Below are 27,888 nucleotides of genomic sequence, written 5' to 3' on the forward strand. Positions count from 1 at the left end.
AGAACAGCTGGTTTCTTTTTTTTAATTTTCATTAGCACCCTTCCACAGCTACCTCAGAACTGGAGGGTTAAAAATAACTGTGAATTGAATTATCTTTACTCAGAAGGGATCAAAGTCGAATTTCTTTGGGTCTAAATATACAAGGGAAATTTAAATTATATGTTTGTCTTATATTGGCTTACCTAGAGCTCTGTTAACAAAAGAAATGAGAATGTATTTGGATAATCAGAAGTATAATATAACCACCTGCAAAAGTACATTTTAAATATATGTACATTAAATGTATCTTTATATAAAGATAAATAAATGTGCATTGTGGAGTCCCTGCACAAAATTTTCTTCTGCTTTCATACTGATATTTTTGATGCTTAATTTAAATTCTGACTCTAGGTGGTGCTAAATTCTTTTCATACTCCCCAGTTAGTTTAGAAACTACAGCTCATAAAAGTTTTAGATAAATCTTCTATTCTGTGCATCTCAATTTGCAAAAATCTCCAGAGATCTCTCTCTTAATTTGGAATAATAAACAACTTATTTTCCCCAGAGCTCTACAGGTTGAATCTGGCATTCAAAAATCCTGGGTACAATTCTCCTTTGTCCATTTGAAAGGATCAGATAGCTGACGATTTGAAAAACTTCTGCTGGCAATTCTGGATTGGCATGACTCTTCTATGCTACACTGTGACCCTTTTCATACCTTCCCTTAAAAAACAAACAAACAAATCAGGTAAGTTTTAATTCACTGCTTCTATTCCTCTTCTCTATAGTTTCTCTTCTTCTGGCTTTGTTTGCACTTTTCTTCCTTTTTTCCTAATTACTCTTGTCTGTCGAGGCTAGCTTACAATTACCAGAAAAATTAGACACTTAAGCACAAAAAGACTGTGACTGCTATAAAGACTTGTTAAAGTTATTATGATTCTTAAAGCAGGATGTAATCTATTTGTTGTTTTCTTGAGTGTCCATAGTATTCTCAGAATCTTCTCCAACACCAAAATTCAAAAATGATAATATTCTTTCTACCCTACTTCACAATCCAGAGGCCTTCATAGCTGATCTACCAAGTGCTAGTCAGTTCCATATTGCTTGTCAGCTTGTGTGCTTATTATCTGCTGACATCAATCAAGAGATGAACTAATTCTGTTTTATTCTGAAGTTACATTAATAGAATTCTGCATGTCTGAAAGTAAATTTCTCCCCTGTCCAAGAAACTGAGGAGGATTCCCTCTGAGCCATTTGCCATGCTCACATTTCTTCTGTGGGCTAAACTGATTCTTATCCAGTTGTGCCTCTGGGGACCAGATCCCATATTCCCTTGTGCTGATGGTATTACCTAGTTGGGTAATAAAATGTCTGCAAGCAAACAACCAAGAGAACACCAAGGATTCAGCCTTGAGCTACATATATTGTGCTCTGTTGAAACAATTTATATGATAAAATGTAGTAACTATGCAATAATGAAACCATGACCTCTTCTATAGTAAGAGGTTTAGAGATGGTAGTGAGAAGTCAAAATTTATTCTGAAAACCATAGAACTCAATATGTTTTATAGAGTATAATGTCCAGAAAAGGCAAAATGTGCATCAATTTTCTCCACACTGCCTACCCTAACAATGAAGATTACATTGCTTTATAAAACAACAATAAACACAGAAGTCTCTGGATACCCTTTCTATTAATGACACATTACAATTACTGCTATTAAATCAGGAAAATGCATTCTAGAGGAATCAGTTCTTTGTTTCTCCTGGGAATTGCAATCCATGGAAGTTTATTATTTTTCTACAAGGAAATGAATTTGCCATTTGATTTCCAGCCATCTTTTAAATGTCAGCAGCAAACACTTTGGCACTGCAGATGTGCCAAAGTGTTTGCGTACATAGAGAGGCCTAAACAAATTAGAAGGCATTGTCAATATCATACAACGCTGACGCAAGAATAGTTGCAGTGACTTCTCTAGGCTGCCATCTCATAAATCCCCTTCAGAGGAGAGAAACGGAGGGAAGCAGATCCTTTTGCTAACACAAAATGTAGACTAACATGAAAATGAGGCTCCTCACTAAACTGTCCCTGTGTGACTGTTTGCTATTTAAAGCCTCAAGCTATGTTTCCCAGAAATGTAGTAGGTAACTAGTTAAAAATAATGTTCTATTTTGAGAGAAAGAGAACCCTTTGTCTTTCTTTCATTTGCTCCTTCATTCCTTCCATTTCATCACAAGGAATGAAACCCAAGGACAAACCAGAGGCCCTTGACATATCCCCCACCCCACCCCCAGGTCAGCGCCCTTGTCATTTGTGGTCATCCAAGAGACCACCAATTATCAGCTTTATCAGAATGGGATTTGTCCCAGATGGGCGACAATGCTGAAGAAGAGCTGGCAGCCAGAGGAATACAACATTCCCCAGTGCTGTTACATCACATGCACTGCATTGCCGTTCCAAAGGAATTACTTCTTCATGGCTGGAAAAAGTTAACAACCAACAAGAGTATAGTCTTTCTGTGTCTGTTGCTATGAGTCTGGTCTATAGGGGTATAGTTTTCCTCTTGGGTTTCTCTGTTTGTTTTGCATATTGCTTTCCTCTGCTTTCTGGAAGAGGGGGCCTTTGTATTATGGGCAGGTGACAGAGCGGACCCACCTGCCGATATGGAGCACCTGAATAACACAAAGGCGACTTTCAGCCAGCCAAAAGAAAAATGGGGGTAAGTGGAAAAACACATGCATACACGCATACTCGTACCACAAGCTTAAGCCTAGAGAATCGGAGTACAGCTTTAAGGCCGTCTATTGTTTAGAGATAATTAATAAATAATCAACAGAGCCAAAGCTAAGCTTCTCAAGAATCCCACAGATTGCAGTGAGAGAGTTAAGCATGGGCTCCATTGGAATTAGGGGGATTTGACTAGGCTTAGAACGAGACAAATGTAGAGACATGGCTGAAAAGAAAACAACTTAGTTGCATTAATCATGAGTGCAATTATATTTAGAAGAAGCAAAGCAAAATGTGTCTTTGTGTATTTTCAAAAGGATGATGGTGGTTAAATTCCTCCACTGCTGGTTCTTTTTTTTTCCCCTGGTTTGGTTTTTGTTAAGGATGGTTGTTTATAGTGTCCACAGCAAATGCAAAGTCTTGGAAAAGAAGGGCTGATGGCTTATGGATGTTGGATACTATTCATTTTCAGTGGAGGTTTAGGGAGAGAAACTTAGTTCATTCTTGCTGAGTAAATACTATAACTATTCGGAGAACTTCAGTTATTGGTTGAAATGGAAAGATTATGGCAGAGTATTAGAATTTAAAAAATGTTACTCTTTGGTATTTTTTAAAATTTGCAAAGTATTTTTAGTGTTTAGCAATACTTCTTGTTTGGTGGAAGATCCACAAATAAAAGACAAAATGTTTGCGTGGTGCAAGGAAGTTTATCTTCTCTTCCATCACCGCTTCCAATCTTTTTATGGTCAAAAAGTAATAAAAGAATTGTGTCTGCAATCCATGCATGAAAAAGAAGAATTTTGCAGAGCTCTTTAAGTATATATTGCAACAGAGGAACTTGGATGAAGTGGATCCATTTGGAATCCATTTAGATCTATCTGCTCTTTATTTGATGTTTTTTCAATGGGCATTTGGGATCTATTTAAGATCCACTTGCTTCTTTTTCTGCGCAGACATTCTTTACCTGCCTTCACTTTGTACTCTGTTTGGCATGCCGTGGCTGGCTTTTCTCCTTCAATTGAATATATATTTCAAACTGGATCTTGTGGGTTCAGCAGCACTAAATTGTGTTATTCAGCATGGTGCAAAGGGCAATTTTGAGAATATTTGATAATTCCCTTCAGTTAATAAAATAAGTGCCCGCTTGGCTGGGAATATCAATTTGCAGCCATAATAGTAACACAATGTGAATGGTATTAAGCAGGCCTGTTTTATAATCCTACAATCGTGATACGTTTCAATACTGATGGAAAAAGTTTTTTCAGCAGTACTGGACATCTGTTCATATATATGAACAAGATGGAATTCCAGCTTATGCCCTTAAGCTAAATGCAGACTTTGAATCACAATATACGGTATGTAGGTGGCGTGGAGAGAGGATAAGGGAGGAAGTATTTGAAAGTTTTCTGGACTTACAAAGCTGTTTCATTTTAAAGCAGTTCTGCTTGCCTGCTGTTCCTTTATCTAAATCCTTAATATATAAAAAGAGCTTTGCGGTTTATAACTACAGCAGTACAAAATATCTACCGGATTCAATTTTCTGGTCCAAGCAAGCAATTTAAAATAGATATATCTATGGAGAAGATACATTTGTTGAAAAATAACTAGATGGTGTTAATAAAATGATAAAGATTCTCTCCAGTTGATCTCAGGCCCTCTTGAATATATGGGCAGACCCTGCACTTTTATTGGCAAAAATTATAAAAGTGGTTCACCACAACCTTTTCCCAAGGACGCATGGGGTTTTGTTTTACTACTTAGTGGAGACTATGGCCTTGAGATTTCCTGACCATTCCCTATCCCATTCTAACCAGCACTATTCTGTTTAGCTTTTTTGAAGTTCAGCCAAAACCAGCTACATGTTGCTATCTGATATGGGGCATGGTGTGAATATTCACTTAAAAAAAAAAATCCTAAATGTTCATCTTTGTTTTCTTGGATTTTGATAGTTGGAATTTTTCTGATAGGTGGAATTTCCTCCCAGCTCTTCTTACATTTTTCTCAGTCAGTCAGTCAGACAGACAGACAGACAGACAGTCTGGCTGCCTATCTCACCAAGTGACTCTGGCCAATGAGCAGAACTAAGGTAAAATAAAAACAATCAGAAACATTAGAAATGTTTAAATAGCCCAGAACTATCAAACCCAACCACTAACACAATCAAGAAGTGGGGTCCCCTCCACACACTTGAGGCTCCAATTCTAGACACACAAGCAGGTATTTAGGATCTTATAAGCAGCTAGCAGGGTTGGGGCCATCCTGATTTTGGGAGAGAGAATGTTCCACAAGGTGGGCACTACAGTAGAAAAGACCATCTTCTAATCTAGGCCCTGCCAATTGGCATTCCTTAGTTGGGGAGACCTTAAGCATGACCATCCTGCCTGATTGGATTGGATGGGTAGAAGCAACTGATAAATCTGATAAATCTGTAATCCAGAGGTCTGTCCTGGTGTGGCTTTTAAAAGGAACATTCCAGGAGCCAACTGCAACATCTTGAATCCCAGTTGAACCATTTTATAACCCCCACTCTTTGATTACTGTCTCTAAAATATTTCAACAAGTGTATGGCCAGAATCCAGACCGTTTGATTAGCCATTGGTTTAGAACAGTGGTTCTCAACCTTTCTAATGCCGTGACCCCATAATACAGTTCCCCATATTGTGGTGACCCCCAACCACTTATACATCACCAGGTGCCAGGGGCGTGGCCAAAGAAAAGGGGGAAAAATGGGGGACAGCCTTGTTTGGTGACCCCCGTGAAATGGTCATTCGACCCCAAATGGGGTCTCGACCCACAGGTTGAGAACCACTGGTTTAGAATCTTGTGCCCATGCAGAAAAATGGATTAATTTGATAATAGGATGAGCATTTTGAATTAATGTAGTCATATTGTTCCATATATCATTGTCTCCTACAATCTAAAGTAATACTGTCCTGGAACTTCTTTGCAAGTCTGAGACTATTAAATGTATGAAGTGAATCAGAGACTTGACTTAAATCCACCATTAAAAAACGGACAAGTGCCTATTACAGGAAATGTGTACCAAAACCATTTACCCATATTCTGGATTCCATCCGTGTGGATGACCTTTTTTAAAACAAAGAGGTTAATAGGTACCTGATGAAGGGAAGGCATTTGGAGACTCAGCAGGAAATGGAACAAAACATCAAACTGGTCAGTTGGAAATGAAAAGAATTAAAACACACGATGGGCATACAAAATGGCCAAAAAGGGAAATAGTAATCAGAAGAAAAACACTTTAAAAACTTCTCCATCAACATGCACCCCAGGAATAGATTTATCCCATCACTATGAAAGATAATTGAGATATTGACATAACAAGATCAGCAAGAAAATAAGATAAATAAAAGGACACAAATGAGAAACCTGGCATTAAAGAACTCTAAACCACAGGCACCACATGAAAGGACTCTAAACCACAGTTGAAACCTGAAATTCAAAGGAAGTTTAAAATGGTTTCATTTGAAATACCAATTTATCCAGTAATAGTACTATGATAGTAACTGGGCCCACCTTCATCCCATAATAATTTTGTCAGATTTCTGCTGGCAACATATGAATCCTACTGAGATGGAACATTATAGTCAGTTACTTTATATTACATTCTTTAATTTTAGTTTTTACTCTCCAGTAATTTCTCATTCATTCTATTTGACAAAGCAACTTTTTGCTTTCCCCTTTTCAGAACTAGAATCCTCTCATTTTCTGGAATACATGTACCTGTGTGTAAACAGTGCATGCATGCATGCACATGCATATATGTCTGTGTGCATGTGAGCATGCATTCATACATACATTTGTACTATGATCATTGCATTGCCAATTGTCAGGTGTGAAAGACCAGGTCCACAAGTTAAGGTCCAATTAAAGTGATTCATTGTTAGTCAGTCTATGCACATGAATCTTCTCAACTAACAGTTGGAGTTAGATAGCAGTACATAGAATAAAAAGAAGATTGGATTTAGTCCATTTGTGGCTACATAGAGATTCTAGGTTGATTCCTCTTTTAACTCTGCCTTCAGGTTCCACCACTCCTACTCCTATAGCCAAGAAACTCAAACTCATGTGTAGTGTTAGGGATCACAATTCCCATCGGAATGAAGTGTGTTTATATGTGTATTTGTATTGTATTCTGTTTGTTACAATATCCCTACTTGCATACAGAGACTTTACAAGTTGGAAGAGAATACTCAGAAATGGATGAAATATTTTTTCGGAAGGATTGCAGAGAGAGCTTATCAGCACCATACTAATTTTCCATTTGTCCAGTCTTAATGACTTTTAAATTAAAAAAAGACTGTTAAATGTTCCTCAGCTCCATGAAAGAAGCCAGAAATTAATCACCAAAAATGTAGAATTGATTATTTCTTCTTGTCTAGCTTTTTCACAGTCCTTTTCGAAGCAAAGAGACAAAGGAAAAGAAAATAATATATGGCATGTCTTAATTCACAACACTGATTCACATCTTTCTATAATTGCAAATCATACTCGCTTCCACCATGCCCATATACCATTTCATAGACTGCCTTTCTTATTTAAACTTCTCACCTGTTTTTTTTTTTTTTTTTTAGATGATTTCAGCTTTAAGACAGTCCTTGCTTAGAAGCGGTCATTGGGAATCAGCAACTCTAATGTTGCTAAATAACAGCCAAATAAAGTGCAAAGCCGCATGACCTTGTTGCCTTACAGTGGCAGTGATAGCAGTCCCAGCTGCCGTAGTTAAGCAAATCCTGCATGGTCACATCATCCTGCAGTCACATGTTTACCATTTGTGATCTTCTGCTGGCTTCTCCAATGATTTTGCTTGTTGGAAGTCAGCAAAAGTCATGTGATTGTGGGACACTGCAACCGTCGTAATTGCAATTTGGTTGCCAAGTTGGTGATCATGTGACTGCAGGGAAATGGTAATGACTGCAGCTATGAGGAACGGTGATGAGTCCCCTCATTTAGCACTGTTGTAGTTTGAATGGTCATTGAATGAGTAATTTTGGAAAGAGAACTATCTGGATGACTTTCCTCAACTGAAGCAGGCAGGATCAAGGAGGAGAATCTTTTCTGCTGTGGCCCAAATTTTATGGACCATTCTATCACCAGAGGTGAGAATTGGCCTTCCCTTTTGGCCTTCCAGAAGTGTATTAAAACCTGGCTTTGCCTGTGGGTCTGGGGCCCTGAGGTGAGTGCTCCCCACTGGACCTGACTGATGGGGCAAGAAGTCCTCATCCAAATCCCACTAATCTCTTAGCTCTCTTAGTTTTGGTTTTAGTACAGTTTTTAATAATATTTTAATCTGTTCCAAAGCTACTTTTTAAGGTGGTAAGTGGACTTTTTTGTTTTTCTTTGAAAACTTTTCGCTTCTCATCCAAGAAGCTTCTTCAGCTCTGACTGGATGGTTAGGAATGGAAAGATTTATACTCCTTGCAGACAGCTGGTCACTTGCATTCTTCAAAGAAAAACAAGAAAGTCCAGTTGCCTTGTGAAAAAGCATCTTTGGGACAACTATGACCTGGATGACTGAGAATCTCCATAGATATTTTAATCTGTGTATTCCTCAACATATGCCCACAATTGAGTCCAAACCTATGTTACTAAGTGAGACATTTGTTAAGTGAGTTTTGACCTATTGTGCAACTTTTCTTATCACAGTTGTTAAGTGAAATCATTGTAGTTGTTAAGTTAGTAACGTGATTGTTAAGTGAATCTGGCTTCCCCATTGACTTTGTTTGTCAGAAGGTCTCAAAAGATGATCACATAATCCTGGGACACTGCAAACATCATAAATATGAACCCATTGCCAAGCATCTAAATTTTGATCATGCTACCATGTTGCAATAGTTGTAAGTGTGAAAAATAGTGATAAGTTTCTTTTTTCAGTGCTATTGTAACTTTGAATGGTCACTAAACAAACTGTTGTAAGTCGAGGACCACCTTTATTTTAGGTTTTTTTATACTTATTTTATAACTTGTAATCTGCCCAGAGTCACCTTGCAGAGGACATGGGCAGCATAAAAATTTAATAAATAAATAAAAATCACCCCTTCCCTTCCCTTTTACCAATTCACTCCTCCTTATGATACTTGTTTTCAAATTTGATCCTCACTAGGATGATCAATGAAGTTGAAACTCAAATACTTTGGCCACCTAATGAGAAGGAAGGACTCACTGGAGAAGGGCCTAATGCTGGGAAAGGGCAATAGAAGAAGGGGACGACAGAGAATGAGGTGGCTGGATGGAGTCACTGAAGCAGTAGGTGTGAACTTAAATGGACTCCAGAAGATGGTAGAGGACAGGAAGACCTGGAAGAACGTTGTCCATGGGGTCGCGATGGGTCGGACACGACTTCACAATTAACAACAACAAGGATGATCAAACCACCTCAGTGTACTTATTTTGTATGGTCGACTCATTTTTTTTGTTTGCTTCCAGAAGTTGTGGGTGCTCCAACACTGGAGGTTTTCAAGAAATTGTCTGAAATGGTATAGGGTTTGCTTTCTGAGCAGGGGGTTGGATAGTTGGATTAGAAGGCCTCCAATGTCCCTTCCAACTCTATTATTCTGTTATTCTTCAGCATTCATTCAGTCCTAAGACTATATTCTCTTTTACCACATCCTTTTCTTAAGTCCCCAATTTCCACTACAACCAACTTAGCTTTATGTTTCTCTAATAAGCCTTCACTCTCAACTCCCTATCACAAAGGAAGCAGAACCATGCTTTTTACACACAACTATATTCACTTTTTTTCAACAAATGTTCATTCTTCACAACATGTTCCCCATTAACTCTCTACAAACAATTTGCACATCTTAAGCTTTCTCCATCCATTTTTCTTATCAGTAGTAAACATTTTACCCAGAGATACAAACTCATCTATTCCCTCTAGATTTTTCCATTTATGCCTAATCATTCACTCTGTTTTCTATGTCAGACCTAACTATCTTAGTATTTAATTTTCAGATACATATTCCTCATTGCATTATACTACATATCATTTTTTTTTCCTACTAATCATTCAATTTCTCAGAAAGCATCACAACATTGTCTAGGTACAGAAATCCCCTTATTTCCATGTCCCCAGCCACTAGATGTCTACCTTTACCACAAGCATTCCTGATCATCTATAGATAAATATATAAATATAGATAAATTATAAATGTCATTTATAGATAAATAGACATTACCGATAAAAGAGAATATTTCTACTTCAGGGTTGAAATGAGAGGTCCTTGGTGCTTTCTGAGCTTGGTTGTTTTCCTGCAGACATTTCATGATCCAACTAGGTAGCCTCATCAATGCATTGATGATGTTATCTAGTTTGGGAAATGAAACATCAGCCAGAAAATAACCAAGCTCAGAGAGAATCAAGGACCCTTCAAAATACATTAAACTACCAAACTCTTTTTTTCACCTCACCATATCATCAAGCATTCTTCTTCATACTTTGCAAATACTTCTGGTGTGAGCAAGCCCATTTATTATAAACAAAACATTTTTCTATTTTCACACTATGCCAGGACTTTAAACTGCTCTTTCACTGCTCTAAAACAAAAATCACATATTTCACTTATTACATATGCATATTCTTAAAAACAAAATCATATTGTGTTGTAACATGAGATGTGAACCTATAGGTTGGGAAAGAGTCTGATTGTGCGGGTTTTGACTGAAAATAGATGACATTGCTCGATCTGTGCAAGAAAAAGTTATAACCCAAGGAATCTTAAACTTCCAATATAATTTAAGAACATAATCTAAGATCTTGAATGTTTTGTTCTCAAATGAATATCTCCTTCAGTTTCTGCTTCACTTAAGGAAAGAAAACTTTTGGTCTGCATTTCAGATTATACAATCCCCTTCCATAAAGGAACAAGATCAGGAGATTTAGTTCACTTAAAACTGAAAATCAAATTCAGTTCTCCAGTATCCCTAGGCACTGGTGAAATATGATAAATGAAAGTGGAATTAGAATAAGCTTCAACTGGAAACTGAGGATCTCAGTACTCTCTGGAGGCTCCAGACTATTGCTGGAGCAACTTTCCAATGTTCTTAATGGCTTGGTCCTAAGCAAGCCTATTGTGATCTGTCCATGGTCCTAACCAGCAAACTTCCTCTATTCCAGTGGTTCTCAATCTGTGGGTCAGGACCCCATTTGGGGTCGAACGACCATTTCACGGGGGTCACCAAACAACGCAATCCGCCATTTTATTTCCCCTTTTCCTTAGCTGTGCTACTCCCTTTTATTCTATTGGCTTTTGAAAGCCAATAGAATAGACTCTCTTGAATAGAGTCTAATTCTATTGGCTTTCAAAAGCCAATAGGAATTGTCCAGGCTGTCTCTGCCCTGCTGAGCCTGCCAAAAGTCCCATTCTGCAAACGGTGCTGCACCAGTGGAGTAGTCCTCGACTTATGACCGGTTGGGTAGTCCTCAACTTACGACCGGTTGGGGGTCGCGGCATTAAAAAGGTTGAGAACCACTGCTCTATTCAGTCAACCTACTGTGTGTGACCCACCTGGGAGCCTGTGAGATATTTACTGCTCCATTTTTAACCATACAGTATATTGATGATACCTATTGTACATCTCAATCTTAAGCATAGAATAGAGCTGGAAGGGACCTTGGAGGTCTTCTAGTCCAGCCCCCCACTCAAGCAGGAGAACCTATAACATCTCAGACAATTGACTGTCCAGTCTCTTCTTAAAAACTTCCATTGATGGAGCACCCATGATTTCTGAAGGCAAGCTGTTTCACTGGTTAATTGTCCTCACTGTTAGGAAGTTTCTCCTTAATTCCAGGTTGCTTCTCTCTTTGATCAGTTTCCAACCATTGTTTCTTGTCCCGCCCTCTGGTGCTTTGGAGAATAATTTGACCCCCCTCTTCTTTGTGGCAGCCCCTCGAATACTGGAATACTACTATCATGTGCTTCACTGTTGTGGCCCCAACCCTCTGGAACAGCATCTCTCCAGAGATAATGATGGTGCCTCTGGGGTTCCAGAAAGCCTTGACTATTGGTCCCAGGCCTGGGTAGATATTTATTAAGACTTACCCCACCCACGCAGACAGGCAAGACACCAGAATATAAACTGATAACAAACAGCATTCCTTACTAGCACTGATGATGATCCCTAGTTAGGGTAATGAAATGTCTGCAAAAAAACAAGCAAGTTCAGAGAGCACCAATGATTCCTCATTGTTTATTATTTGTTCAGTGGTCCCATTTTGTTTGTTTGGTTTTGCTGTCTATTAGATTATTTTAATCTGAGCTATTTGATTTGGGTCCATTGGAATTGGGTAGCCTGTACATTTAAAATAACAATAACAATCCCGTTGGTATTGATAAAAATCACCACCAGTCGATTGCAAAAGGCAGCTTTATTTGGAACAGCTTATATCCTGTGGCTAATTCCTTTAACAGCATCAAACAACACCTGCCTACCCCAGGTCCTTGGGAAGGACTTGATAGGTGGATAAAAATGCCATATCCGGTCTAAATATCTGGCTGACTCTGTGATCAACCATGATGAATAGGTTTGCTTTTGTAAGTCCATTCCACTTGCCATGCATCCAAAACACATTTTTTTGATGGTCAGATATTTTGATAGACAAAGGTTAGTGTGTTCAAAAGTGTGCACCATATATGACAAGATATGTTAACTTCTTTTTTTTTTAGTTTGGGATTCAAGGAGATTACTAAATCCAGTGTTTTCAGAGAAAAAGGATCACAGTAATTTATTTATCTCTTGTCTTGAATTTGCTGAACATCCATATCCAATAGATGGCAGTAAGAGATCCAGTAAGAGATTCCAAGAAATTGGCAAAACAACAACTTCAAATATAAAGAAGTCTGATTCTCCAAAAAACCTACAGTGTTGCCCCCTCCACGCACATTTTTTTTAAAAGAAAAAGCCACTTTGGATCTTAGAAAACAACTCATAAATGTTTGAAAGAAATATAACTAGGAGGAAAATGTTTCAGCAATTGGCAGAAAGAAAGAGTGCAATGGTTGTTTAGACATCCAGATTTTTGAAGTGAATAGAACAAAAATGTGTTGTCATTTTAAGCTGGGGAAATGTTTTCAACCTTCCAGTCTAATTATCAAAATGAGGAGTGAATCACAGGATCATAAAATATTTGAGCTGGAAATGACTTTGGAAGGTATCAGTTCCAAAACTGCAGGATCTTCAGAATAGGACTGCAGAGATAGTATTCTTGAAAACTGGTCATCCAGATTCTCCCCAAGTACTCTAGGGGGAAGAGAGAGACACACAGAGACAGACTGTTCCATTGCCAAAAATTTGTCCTAATTTGTCTTTAATCCTACATTGCTATATTTAATTCCTTATCATTTCCACTTCAGTTTCTGCCTCGTCAAGAAAGTGTCTGTTCTATCAGATCAGGAGAGCATAACCTGAGGTGTGATGTGGTCCCCAGCACCCCCAACAACTTGAGACTGCAATGCTAGAATTACAGTTTTGGGAAGAATGATTTTTTAAAAAAAAAATTCTTCAAAAAGTGGTCACTCCATCTCCAAAATGAGATGGAACCAAATTCTATTAGATTTTGGCAGCATGATTTGCAGTGATTGGGGTGGAAGTGGACTGTTAAAGGTGAAACTTTAACACCTGAAACCCTTGAAAAATGGACCAAAAGCAGAGGTGACATCACCTGCATCTTCTCAGTTAAACAGGGGAGCTCTGCCATCTCAGAAAAGTTGGCTAACTCAGATTGGATCTTGTAATATTATCCTGGGACACATTTATTTACCTTCATTTGCTTGATTTACACTTCCGTTTATGCTTCCCTTCCCACAAGTATCCTGCAAGCTTGGTTTGGCTGAATGTTCCTGACTAGCCCAAAGTGACCCAATCTAGCATATGAACCAGGATCTCTCCAGCTTCAACCTAGCATTTTAACTACTATAACAAATTGGCTGTCAAAATGGTATAATGAACTACTATATGGTAACAAAATGTAATAAGAAGCAATTGGGTCCATTCTGTTTTTCAGAAAGCAAACTAGCTTTGATTGATGATATGACTGTAGGACTAAATTCTCATATGCAATCTTTTAGCAAAAGTCTTGCTGCCTGGCCTCTAGCTGAGTCATGAGATTTACATTCCCTGCCATAGGTTGGCATCTGTGTCTTCAAACATGACTGAGGTTAATAATGCTTTAACCCATCCACAGTGATGATTTCCTCAGCCTTTCTAGCATGCTGGAGTTTGCTAGCATTTTTGAGTTCCAAACAGAATAGATAAAAACAAACAAAAATACTTCTCAGTATTCTATATACATAATTATTAGAAAACAAAAGAACAAATGGATTTTTTTTTCACTCCTGACCTTTCTTCCATCAATTATTTCTGGCTAGTAAGCCACTGTAGATTTGTTCCAGAGACTAGAATGCAGAAGTGGGAAAAAAGGAGCAAGCAATTCTGAGGAATTTATTATGTCCAGTTTTACTTCTCAAGTAATTGTTAAATTAATAAACATCAACTAGCAGGCAGAAGACATGATGAAAACTCCTTAATTGCACAACACATGAACAGACTTAATCATAGTTTCAGCTGGGAAATTGAGTATCCTAGATCAAGCTAAGTCCAAGAACGTTAGAGAATTCCTGGAAGCCTAACACTCAGACAAATCAGCCATCAACGGGCATATAGCAATAAACAATGTCTACATACCCTTCAAAAGAGACAATCAAAAAAGTAAAAAGGGAAATAGAAAGACCAAAACACCTCTTCACCAACAATCAATACTCAAATGAGCAGAGATTAATGCCAAGGTTAACACTAGACCAGATATGTCAAACACAAGGCCCGGGGGCCAGATGCGGCCTGTGAAATGGTTTCATGTGGCCCGTGAAGCCATCCTGGAAAGAGTGAGGGAAGGCCCCTGCTGCCTTGGCCCTGGTTCAGGCTGGCCAAGAGCCAATGTACAATGTTGTGGTGGCCATCTATGCTGAAACACATTCAGTCTTAGCTCCACAAGGCTGTCTAGAAACAGCGAGGAACCAGCCCCTGCTGTGTCGGCCCCGCCCCCTGGGTGCATGCTGGGGAGGTGTCACTCTTTGTGAGGAATGAAGAAATGGACCATGCCTTGGCACTTTCCCCGGTCCCATCCCCTTCTGCCAGAGACCTCAGATCTGTCCCACTCCTGCCCAGGCCCCCACAGGCACCCTTGAAGTGAACGATGTAGAGCTGGCTATGCCCACCCAGTAGGCCACACCCACCCAGTAGACCGCACCCACCCTGGCCACACACATCCGCTCCCCGAGGGCAACCGCAATGCTGATGCAGCCCTCAATGAAATTGAATTTGACACCCCTGCACTAGACCAACGGCCAAGCTATAAACAATACCTCTATCAAGGAACTATCAACTCAGGCACACAAACAGTAAACAACAGCTTAATCAAGGAACCACCAAGAACACTCCCACTGACAATAACAGGACAAGCCACTTGTAAACAGAGAGCAATTCATTCTCTTCTAGCGCTGAAGATGTTATCTAGTTGGGTAATGAAATTCTGCAAGAAAGCAACCAAGCTCGGAGAGCACCAAGGACCCCAAAATAATAAAAGTGTCAAACTGCTCCAATATGTCTCCCAATCATCAGAAGAAACTATTCTATGGCAGAAACTGTAGAATGTTCTGATATACTTAAGGGGGAAGAAAAACACTAATTGGGAGTAATTTTCATAGCATAAATCTTTACTCTACCATCCTCATCTGCTGAACAAGTCCTCTTTTGCTTCTTTCAGTTGTATTGTTTTCTTGATTTCTTCTGTTCTTCTCTGCTGGAGAGCACAACAGACCTTTCTGTAGTTACAATAGATATTTGTGTGCCATGAGTGCAAAATTTTAAATGCATTGCTTCTTCCTTCACTGCATTCTCTTACCACACAAAACAGATTATGGAAGAGAAAGAAGGATTTTTCTGCTATTCAGTTTTGCAACAGCCTCTCAAGAAAAATGCATTTGGAGCCCACATGAAACATCTGGTGGACTTTTGAAATTTCCCAAGTCTCTTAAGCTTTATATTAGGCTCTTTTTAATAAGATGGCTATTTAATTCTGTGAAAATGTCATTGCTTCAGTTCTCTATTCTATTTGATCACTGTTGCAATGTTTTAATCAAATGCACTCGTTTCTGAGATGGTTTAAATTTCCTGCTTCCTTAATCAGCTTTTTCATAATTGCCATGATTATACTTCTTTTTAACTTGCTTTGCCTCACAAATAGCTCTTTCTATAAGGGAATCCATCATTGGGCAGATAAAGAGGAGATCTATTGCTATTATCTAAAATAAGGATTAAAAACAGATCCATTTCGAAAATCTCAGCAAACATATTTGTTGCCAGCATGGGAAGATGGGCGAAAGCTACAGCAAAATCAAAGCTTCTGTTGAGTGATTCCTACAATGTGCCTTCTGATGCACTACAGATCACTTGAATAGACATATAGACATAGACTTATATAATCTTATTAATCTTGCTCCTAAAAAAGTAAAACAATAAACACAATGCACTGATTCACTTCTTGAAATTCTCTAGTACAATCTAGAGCTGTGCAGATAATTTGGGAAATATCTTTGTATAAAGCAAAAAAGCAAAATGTAGTGCCTCTTCAAAGCAGGTACAGCTTTGTGCAAGATTGTGCTATTCCCTTCAAGTGTCACAGACCTATGTGACATTCCTGCTACCACATGCTCTAAAGCAGTGGTTCTCAACCTTTTTAATGCCGCGACCCCCAATCAGTCGTAAGTCGAGGACTACTCAACCGGTCGTAAGTCGAGGACTACTCAACCGGTCGTAAGTCGAGGACTACTCCACTGGTGCAGCACTGTTTGCAGAATGGGACTTTTGACGGGCTCAGCAGGGCAGAGACAGCCTGGACAATTCCTATTGGCTTTTGAAAGCCAATAGAATTAGACTCTATTCAAGAGAGTCTATTCTATTGGCTTTCAAAAGCCAATAGAATAAAAGGGAGTAGCACAGCTAAGGAAAAGGGGGGGGAATGGCAGACTGCATTGTTTGGCGACCCCCGTGAAATGGTCGTTCGACCCCAAATGGGGTCCCGACCCACAGGTTGAGAACCACTGCTCTAAAGCATCTTCTCTAAATTATTTCCAAAATGCTGTACAATTTCCAGATCCTCTTTCTCATTTCATGTAGATTACTTTCCCCAATGTGCTGACCTTCAGATTTGCTTCATATCAAGTCTCAACATTTCATTGACTATTGTGAAGTCCTTGGGAAGATTTCAGCAAGGCTCCAGAGGTAGCTAATTCTTATTTCTAGGAAGGAATAGCAAAATGAAAAGCTTAAATTTGAAACGAGAGAGAGAGAGAGAGAGAAAGAGAGAGAGAGAGAGAGAGAGAGAGAGAGAGAGGTTCTTAAATTAAGAATTAAATTCTTTCAGCACTTAGTTCAGAAGATCTAATATAAAAATGTGCCATGGGTAGAAATTTCTATTGCAGGGCAATATGCTCTGAAGAAGAACATCTCTTTTTATATTTATAATTTTTATTGAAATTAAAAAATACAAAAATAAAAAAGTACTACAAACTAAAAAATAAAGAGAGAAAAAGGGGGGAAGATGAAAAGAAAAAGAAAAAATATAAAACAGATAAAAGGAATATATCTATATATATATACATAAAGAATTCCCCCTTCAGCAAGACAAGTGCAAACAATTTCAGTAACTTATCAGTTTCTCTAACATTTCAACCTAAAATCTTTTCATCCCAAATCTCATCTTTTATCTATTAGAAAAGAGTAAAGCTTCATCATTCAATCTTAATCAGCAAAAGTCCATTAAGAGCTACAAGAATGTGTGTGTGTGTGTATCTGTTTAATTTTATATAAATATATCAACCTTAAACAAGTAATCAATTTCAAATTAATTTACTTTATTATTTTCTCTAAAAATAATAAAGTTACCTTTTTTCCATAGCTTAACTCATATCTATAAACAAATCTTTAAAGCCTCATCTTTCAACCAGAAAAATTCCATTAAGAGCTATCAGAAATATTGAAATTTAATCTCATCAAACAATGTCCCACAAATTAATTTCTTAATATTTCATCTTCATCTCCTCTCAGGAATTACTTTACAAATTTAACACTTTTCTTCAATTTTAATATCACAGTTTATCACTTTCCCTAAAAATATCACAAAAAATATACTTTCCCATATTTTATCTATAAGCAAATCTTTAAAACCTCATCATTCAGTCCAGGACAAGAAAAACTAATTAAAAACTGCTAGAAAAAAAAACTCATCATATTTATTTTAGTCTTGGTCAAATAAGCCAACTGTATATGTCTTAAAGATTTGATGTTTATTCTGTTTAAGTAACATCCCAGAAGATTATTTATTTTCATTCCCTCTTTATTTTTTTCTCAGGAATGTCTTCTTAGATATAACACATTTCTTTTATAAGTCCAAAATAAGAAAGTTATTCAAGACTTTCTTGAGTTGAAATCCACAGCTCTGAAAAATATTCATATAGTTGGAAAAGACATTGAGCAGGATTAGTCTGATTATGCAACTATATTCTTTGGAGACTATTCCAAAGATATCTAAGCATCTCTAATCTTTTCTATGATGGCTGCAAGAAAATACATGTTTGTTTGTTTTTAAAGCCCATTCCTACCCCGCTAGAACAGTGTTTCTCAATCTTGAAAAATTTCAGATGTATAGACTTCAACTCCCAGAATTTCCTAGCTAGCATGACTGTATGGCTGGGTGGGGTAGTCTGAGAGCTAAAGTCCACATATCAGAAAGTTGCCAAAATTGAAAAACACTGCTCTAGAATGTGCTATTATCAAGATTTTATGTCTTTTTGTTCCTGGATAATGACTTACAACATCCGTAAATCACAAATTTCTAAAGGCAAAAGTGCACAGCTTCAATTAATCAACTGATTAATTGCCACTTATTGGATTATTGTTTCATAAAAATGAAAGATAGCCCTAAAAAAAACTCATCAACCTCACTGTTACTTTTAAGTATATAACTGTTGTAAATTATATTATTACAATTTATACCCATGGGTCATACTTACGTGGTAAACAACCAATAAAATGCAATAATTGTTAAGAAAGTTATATAGTGATAGCAGAAAATTCACTAACTAAAATAAATCATCAAATAAAATTTACACCACCTACAAACAAATGATTTCCTGATTTAGTGATGCTGCTAAGAATCTTTTTAGTTCCACCAAAATTAATTGACCACAGTGAACAGAAAAGGGTCCCATTTTCCAATTTTAGAGTACAGGAAAGTAATAAGGAAAGAGGTGGGCCCTAAATAAAACAAGCATTAAGAAATTCTTCAGCAAAGCTTTGAATTATTCCTTAATATAGATTGTGGAGCAGTTGAAGGCATATAGCAAAAGTTTAATCTGATATTTTCTGCATGTATGGAGGAGGAGCTGAGGGGTGCCATTCAATATTTTCTCTGCTCTTCAATATTTACACAAAGTTGCCAAGTCAATCAACATGAGATGAGTTATCATCACTATGGGGACTTGCCGTCTTTGGTCCTAGATGTGATTGCACTATCCAAAGCAGATCCACTGTGCAACTTGAGGGTTCTTCTGAATTCATGACTCCAACTGGAAGAATAGAATAGAATAACAGAGTTGGAAGGGACCTTGGAGGTCTTCTAGTCCAACCCCCTGCTAGGGCAGGAGACCCCATACCATTTCAGACAAATGGTTGTCCAATCTCTTCTTAAAAACGTCCAGTGTTGGTGCATTCACAACTTCTGGAGGAAAGTTGTAGCCAGAAGAGCCTTTGCATAGCTTCCTCCTCCTATATTCCCCACATCTACCACCCTGTGAAGTGAGTTGGGCTGAGAGAGAGTGACTGGTTCAAGGTCACCCAGCTAGCATTCGTGGCTAAGGTATGGTCTGAACTCACAGTCTCCTACTTTCTACTCTGGAGCCATAGCCATTAGACCAAACTGGCTCCCTATTTTGCCTCCGAAATGTTGCTTGTAAATTTGTCAGTGAACACGGTGTGCAGTTTTCTAGAATTGGATGGAAATGCTCAGCAAAATAAAAAGCACAGGATTTAAAAAAAAAAAACTTGCAATGCAACTTGACAAGAAGGTTTATTTTTCAGCTGTTATGCCTGACACAAATACATTGACTTCAGGAGCTCTATTCACTGGGGAGAGGGGGGAGGGGAAACAAAACCCATAAGCCACTGATCACACTGCCAGAAGTCTTTTTTTTTAAAAAAAGAAAAAGTCATAGACATCTTCGATCCAGCAGAAAAAACCAATTTGCCTGATGTCTGCCTTCCGCAGACCTTTACTGAACATCCTCAGGAAAACAGATCATTTCAAGCAGTGAAGAAAGATCTGCCACTCTTACGTGCTTTATGGATGATTGCAAACCTGGTTCTTTTCCATACTAATATTATTTATGAAGTATCCTGGAGAGAAAAGGGAAATCCAGGCTGTCAAATAATACATGATTTTTAAAATTAGAGATTTTCCATCTTTTTTTTTTCCTCATTCAGTTAGCTATCTTATCCTGAAAGAGAACAGCATATGTATTTATGTGTGTATCTACTCCGTGTCTCAGGCATGCAAAGACCAGGTCCACATGTGAAGGTCCAGTTAAAGTGATTTATTGCTAAACAGCTATGCATAGGAATCTTCTCAACTAAAATTAGCACCTGCTTGTAGTTAAATAAGGGCCAACTAAATTCAAGGGAAGGTTGAACGTAGTCTGCTTATAGCTACTTAGGGATTCTAAGCTGGTCCCTCTTTTAACTCCACCTCCATCTCCTACATTAAGTTCTCAGTTTTTGAAGTGTCTTGATTATTATTTCTTTTAACTATTGATTCTAGAGATGAAATATTTGGATTTTATCGAGGGATGGAATATAGAAATCTGTCTATTTGTCCATCTGATCAGTATTGTCTATATCAGAGATCCCCATGGCTCACAGAGTGGCTGGCCAGTATGCGCTCATCCCCTTTGCGTCAGTGTTAGCTGAGCCACGAGCTGTACACCTTGCGCTGATGCTAACAGCCCCATTTGTGCAGCAGGCATGCTCGTAGCCCTGTTTGTGTCCACATACGCGCAGCCATATTAGTGTGTGTATGCATGCGTGCATAAAATTGCTTGCCTCTTCCTTTCCCATTGGGCCACCAACCCAGAAAGGTTGGGGACCCTGGTCTATACCAGTCCTCCCCATTGTCTTCCAGAGTCCTCTCCTATTGACCATTCTTCCTGGGGTTCAGAGAGATAATAGTTCAAATCATCGAAAGGGCAGCAGCTTGGGGAAGGATGAATTTCTGGAGATATCAGATACTGAATCTGGGACCTTCAGCTTGGAAAGAGTAGATTTCCATGTATTAACTGCTTTTTACTGAAATCACATTTGCCATCTACCTCAATTCTTTACTGTAAGGCAGGAGTCCCCAACCCCAGGTCCATGGACTGGTACCGGGCCGCGGCATGCCAGCAACCCGTCTGCACAAACAAGGAAAGCCCCATCCATAGGATGTAGGCAGCACACAAACTCACACACTCTCCAGTCCACAGAAAAACTTTTCTCCACAGAACCGGTCCCTGGTGCCCAAAAGGTTGGGGACCTCTGCTGTAAGGGACAGTTATGAGCTGCATTTAATACTGAGACAGGGAAAAATGGTGACCTCCAAGTGATGAGACAAAGACCCAGAATCAGAGGGGCTTAATTAAGATTTATTGTTTTTCTTGAACTTAGGCTGTTTTTAAGCCAAACATTACACTGCTACTCTTCCCTACAGTTCTTTTTCCAATGTCTTCTTTTGAAATAGTTATCTCTGATTTTTTTTTTTTGAAAGAGACACTCTGAAGATACAAAAAAAAAAAAAAAAGAAAGAAAAGAGTGTGGCTCTTGGGGCATACTGGATCCACAAACTGCCTACCCCCTCCCCAGAAAGTCCATCCCGAAATTCTCAAACCTAAATCTGTATTGTTGAAATTGACAGAGAGAGACTAACATTTTATCTCTCACATATCCAGGTGCTTTGTGGTGACTCATGTTAGTTTCCCTCTTGCAGCTGTTAAATAATTGCCACTCCATTGCAAAAGATTGTTTTTGTGAAGAGTGCCAAGATTTTAAATGGAATTGGTTTTAGGAATAGGTCATTCTTCATGTCAGATCTATACACTGACGGGGAGACATAATCGACCCCCACAACTCCAGGCTGACTGTACCCTCCAATCAGACTGCAGACAGCTCCTCTTTCCCTCAATGTCTTTTATCCCTCTCATCTATATAATATATAATCCCTCTCTTTGTATAATTCTGAGAGGGAAGCCATCAAAGAACATTTTTAATCCAATTCTCTTCTTGATAATTTGATAATCTTGGGCAAATTTTGAATTTTTCTTACATTTCACATTCACATCTGGATCTTTAATAGGAAACTGAGCCTATGGAGGATAAGTCCAAAAGCTATGGAGGAATCTACATGCCTAGATGGCAGTTTTCTTTATATATTTTATTCAAATTGTGGGATGTTATCTTTGCATGTATAGTTAGTCCTCGACTTACAACAGTTCATTTAATGAACATTCAAAGTTACAATGGGACTGAAAAAAGTGACTTATCACCATTTTTCAGACTTATGACCACTGGCTTTGCCGCATCCCCATGGTCACATGATCAAAATTCATACACTTGGTAACTGACTCATATTTATGAGAGTTGCAGTGTCCTAGTGCCATGTGATAATCTTTTCCATCCTGGAAAAGTCAATGGGGAAGCCAGATTCACTTGTGTTACTTATTTAACAACTGCAGTGATTCATTTAACACAGTGGTTCTCAACCTTTCTAATGCCGCGACCCCATAATATAGTTCCCCATGTTGTGGTGACCCCCCCAACCACTTATACATCACCGGGTGCCAGGGGCGTGGCCAAAGAAAAGGGGAAAAAATGGCGGACAGCCTTGTTTGGCAACCCTCGTGAAATGGTCGTTCGACCCCAAATGGGGTCCCGACCCACAGGTTGAGAACCACTGATTTAACAATTGTGGCAAGTAAAGTCAGGACAAAACTCACTTAACAACTGTCTCAGCAACAGAAAAGTGGGGCTCAGTTGTGGTTGTTGAAAGTCAAGGCCTACCTCTATTTTTTGGTAAAATTCATAGTTCAGAATGGAATGGTGTTGCAGCATTGACCTTATGCAGTGTAAGCATACCAAAACTCACGTTTACTTGACCTTTTTTAAGCACAAAGGATGGATAGTTCAAGCTATTTCAGTTCTTAGTGGATTTTGTAAATTGCTACTCAATGAATAAAACTAAATTAAAGACATGTGAAACTAAGGCAGACCTAAAGCAGACATTCAGGTCCAATCTCCAGAATACCTTTAAAACGATGAAAAGATTAGGTCGGTGGAAAACTCTAAAAGTGTGAAGACGTTGTGGTCAAACCAGTCCATCAAAATAGATTTATGAATCCAGTGGAGACTCTTCATTGCTTTCTGGAGCCCCTTGCCAATCTGACAGTTTTTCTGCTGTGTTTGGCATTGTTGCAAATAATATGCCCAATTGCAACTTCGATTTCACTCATAGAAAATGCTGGAGGGGCCTGGAAGGTCCGTTGAGCTGTTTGAGATGGATGTGAGTAAGCAGCCAATGAAATGTATCACCTCACAGCTTGGATTCTTCATATAAAAATTCCCTTCTTACGCTGGAGAAACTGAAGAAGCTTCTTGGATGAAAAGCAAAATGTCTTCAAGGAAAAAAAAGTCATTGCTTCTTGAAGGAGTCCTTTGGAACAACCATGACCTGGATAACTGAGACTCTCCATAGACATTCTGTACAGTATTTTAGCTGCTCATAGGACAGAGAACTCTGACGTTGTTCCTGTACGTGTTGGAGGCATTCTCCCAGCTTAAGAGTCACAGCTCCAAGTGCTCCTATCACTACTGGGACCACTTTGGCCTTTACTTTCCACATCCTCTCCATTTCGTCTTTCAGGTCTTGGAATTTCTTCAGTTTCTCATACTCCTTCCTGATGTTGTTGTCACTTGGAACCACTACATCTATCATATTCCGAAGTTACTAAGCTTGACAAACACTGTCTTACAGTATTTTGCTTCCTGCCCATCAGATTTCCCTTCCCTTTCTCAGCTCTCAGTTTCTTTACTGGGTCAATCACAAGCTTTAACCTTGATCTTCCTTATGATTATGGAATCTTACTCTTTTTTGCTGGTCCTATGAATATAGCTGGGAGGTCATCTCATTTTCAGCACTCTGAATATAAGCAAGTCAAGGATTGGACAGCTCAATATGCATTCTTTGGTCAAACCTTATTTTACAACTTCATGATCGGAAAAAAATTAATCTTAGCAGTGAATAAATGAGTGACTGGCTAACATCTACAGATGCTGAGACATACATTTTCTGCCTTTTGTAACAAGGCTGCAATTGCTACAATAAAATTACTTCTGTGCCAGACTCTTTCTCTTGCTAAGTCTTTCTAGCATGCATCTTACTAGGCTAGCTCATTTCTGCCATCTTTGGAAACAACAACCCTGGCACAACTGAGTTCTGCCAGGAATTAGATGTGATTTCAAGCTTGCAAAACATTACACCAGGCTCTGTAGAATCCCACTTTGTATTAGAGTTGGCATAGCATCATCTCATAAGGACAACTCAGCCTTTGAATCCTCTTCCAAAAAAAATTAAGTTTGCTCATTTTCTGTCAGGCACAAAGGACCAGGTTCATGCATGAAAGTCTATTTAAACTGATTTATTGCTACTAATGCCTATCAACTAACTGTTAACATCTCCTTGAAGTTATAGTAGATAAAAGTCAATGGAATTGAAGAGAGGTTGGACTTAGTTCACTCATGGCTATGTAGGGATTCTACGCTGATCCCTCTTTTGACTCCACCCACAGGTTCTGCCATTGCTTCTCTTATAGCTTCCTCACCAAGAATGGCCTTTACCAAGGTCAGTAAAGAGGGGATCCATGCCAGGAAGGTGCAAAGCTTCCACAAGTTGAAACCTTTTAGACTGCAGGTGGAGAGGAAGGAAATATTCTTCATAATATAGCTCTGAAAGGGTTCTCCATAAGAATCATGGCTCTTTGAAACTATGCACAACCCTACTTTCCCTGGTTAGATTATTTGTGGACAACTCCTTTTTAATTATTATTTATTCCTTATTGCTTTTATAATTTGTAACTTTAGGACCTTTTGTAAGTTTCCCTCAAGTGAGTGATTCCTGGTCATTGGTCGACTGAATTTCAGCAACTCCCAGAGAGACTAGCCAATGCAGGGTTAGGGATTATTGAAGATTTATGATGCAAATTGCCCACTTCTGCTACATGTTCAGTCCCCTACCTTGCTGAAGGAAATGAGATGCACTTAAAAATGCCAATGAATAAGTAAAATTCTTCTCCAGGAAGTGAAGAGCATCTCTCCTTGGTCCTTTCAGCTGAAGAAGGGCAAAGTTTCATGTGTAGTAGAGATAGAGATGATACATTTGCTATTTTAACCTTCTTCATTTACTTACTTACTTACTTATTCAGAGGGAGGAGAAGAAGCTTCTTTGCCATCCACTTTTATTAGGGGAAGAGCTTCTGTCAGAGCTGTGCAAAGCACTGAAAAAGAGATGATCCACAAAGTGTGTTGGTATGAGCAATGCCCCCCTTGGTGAAGCATGAAAGCTGCTGCCTATAAGGCTGCAATAATAGCTTTCTCCAGCTGTCTACCAGTATGGGTGCCTCAAAAGCAGCTTTTTTTTTTTTTGCTCAGCAGAAGTGTTGTCTAAGTACAGACATGCAGAAAATCAGAGAAGGTCATGCCAACTTTTCTGGAAGACAAGGCTATTTTAACTTTTCAAGGAGGACTGTTTGCTTGCAGCCATCTGTTTTGTGAAGCATCCCTTTTCAAATGTTTCCTTCAGTCCTGGTTTCTGTACCATGACCGGATTCTGGCAAAGAATCAAATTTATAAAATTGTCTGTGTAAGATAATCAGAATGGAATACAGGCACGTACAGTATATTACTGGATATGATTACCATTCCTGAAAGCACAAAAGGAAATTCAGCATGAAGGATTGTTTCAATATTTGAGGGGCTGCCACAAAGATGAGGGGGGCAAACTATTTTCCAAAGCACCAGGAAGTAAGACCAGAAACAACGGATGGAAACTAATCAAGTAGAGAATCAACTAGAACTAAGGAGAAATTTCCGAACAGTGAGGACAATTAACCAGTGGAACAGCTTGCCTACAAAAGTTGTGTGTGCTCCATCACTGGAGGCTTTTAAGAAGAGACTGGACAGCCTTTTGTCTGAAATGGTATAGACTCTCCTGCTCGAGCAGATGGTTGGACTAAATGACCTCCAAGGTCCCTTCCAATTCTGTTATTCTGAAGTTGATGCTTTTGTATGGAAAGCCCATGTTTCAAGGATGAGTTGCTAAGATCAGCTAGAAGATGTGTTTTAAACTTCTCAAGAAGAAAAAAAATGTTGGCCTAAGTTATATGGAAACAGCTGTCACAGAGAGGAATGTGTGGACTAGTCTTCATCCATGCAGTGAAGTTTCTGAAGCTTGGACCAAAACATTTCCCATCTATGCATTGCTTCAAGAATAGTAGCTACAATCTCAAATCAGAGATCATTTATTGGGAGGAAGCTTAGAGGTCAAGGATAGAGGCTGGATCCATGAACATTTCATAACTGGTAATTAAACTGTTTGATACTCAAGACCATTTAAAACAAATGGGGATTTCACAAGTACAGCTAAATGATCAAAGGCCAAGCAGCATCAGCCCACATCATTGCATAAACAAGAAGCAGGTCCTTCTACATACCTGGCCTTGGCTAAGAAACAGATCTTCAGAGTCTTATGAAAGACTAGTGGAAGCCTGATCCCTGAAGGTAGAATACTCCAGCCATCCTCGTGTTAATATTGGATAAATTCTAGAAACATGCATTCCTGCTTGCATCCTAACTCAGTATATATATATATTAATTTAATTTGAATTGATTTGGAAAATCAACTCAGTTCAATGCAATACTTCAAGTCAAAAAAGTCAGATGGGTCAGTTTAATGCAGTTTTCTAAAATGAATTGAAAAGCCCTTCCAAATCTCCAGAATGATTTGAAAGAATCCAGTTTGATGTGTTGAAATGCTAATTTAATTTGGTGATTCTGTTAAATCAGTTTCAGATCAAGGTTTTATAGAGACCTAGGTTACACTGTTTTCTTTCATTGTCTGAATCAACTGATCAAGCTTAGAAGCCAAAATACAGGAGCAATTAAATTCAAATAATTGGGCAAAATGAGCCTTTTCAATGCTGGACCCTCATTGTTGGCACATTAAAAGCAGGAGTGCTGCCACCTTGGACATTTGTGTTTTCCAGAATCACTGGATACTCATTTATGACCAGATGACATAGAATAACCCAACCTGTGATGAAAGTTGATGTTTTTTTCTTACTCTTTGCTCCAAACACCTGATATACAGATGCTTTTGTAAATGGGTGTTCTACTTAGCTTTATGGATGTTATCAGCCCCAGAAAAGCCAAAATCTGACTTTTCAACACATCTTTTACATGCTCTTCTGGAATATATAGGCAGATGGGCTTTATGAAAGCATTATTTGAAAAGGGGTGCCAAATACAGAAGCAGAAAAGCAGAGTCAAGTGAGCAGACACAGCCCGGTCTCCCAGGGCCCCTCAAAAGCTGTTGCACATACAATACAAACATCTGCTAAGATACATTTTAAGATTAATAAAATTATGGGACGCAGGAGGGTGTAATTATACTAGCCCCATTTAATTAATTAAATTTAATCTAACGACTGATAAAATTGAATCTCATTAAATCAAACTCAGGTTCTATACTTGCTCCACCCAATTCATTATCCTATCTTCATGTACTTTTCAAGAGTGGTTCTGGCATCACACTCTTAAGAGCAACTGCAGCATTGTGAACCCTGATTTACAAGTTTGGCTCTGTACAATGGATTCCTGGAGGATAACAGAAATTCTGTGAAGCTTCTCTCTCTCTCTCTCTCTCTCTCTCTCTCTCTCTCTCTCTCTCTCTCTCTCTCCCACACACACACACCTTCCCTTTGTCTCTCTCCTATCTGTCTGTCTGTCTGTCTGTCTATCTATCTATCTATCTA

At 38.6% G+C, this 27,888-nt stretch overlaps 1 protein-coding gene across 8 annotated transcripts in view; it reads left to right on the top strand.

Moving 5' to 3' along the window:
- Positions 1-553: 553 nt before the first annotated feature.
- The window catches only part of KCNMB2 (potassium calcium-activated channel subfamily M regulatory beta subunit 2), a 381,704-nt gene continuing 354,369 nt past the window's right edge, over positions 554-27,888 (top strand). For 3 of the 8 annotated variants that reach the window (XM_039355429.1, XM_039355430.1, XM_039355432.1), the window contains exon 1: positions 2,601-2,699. Coding sequence is in view for 3 of the 8 variants with exons in the window: in XM_039355426.1 (XP_039211360.1) it covers positions 2,644-2,699 (56 nt within the window). In the remaining 5 variants the exon portion in view is untranslated. Of the gene's footprint in view, positions 728-2,565; positions 2,700-27,888 lie in introns of those variants that run through there. The other 5 variants (XM_039355431.1, XM_039355426.1, XM_039355424.1 and 2 more) reach the window with 5 other exon arrangements.

Source organism: Crotalus tigris, unplaced genomic scaffold (genome assembly GCF_016545835.1).
Source record: "Crotalus tigris isolate CLP2741 ecotype Arizona unplaced genomic scaffold, ASM1654583v1 scf7180000018690.2240587, whole genome shotgun sequence".
NCBI classification, from domain to species: domain Eukaryota; kingdom Metazoa; phylum Chordata; class Lepidosauria; order Squamata; family Viperidae; genus Crotalus; species Crotalus tigris.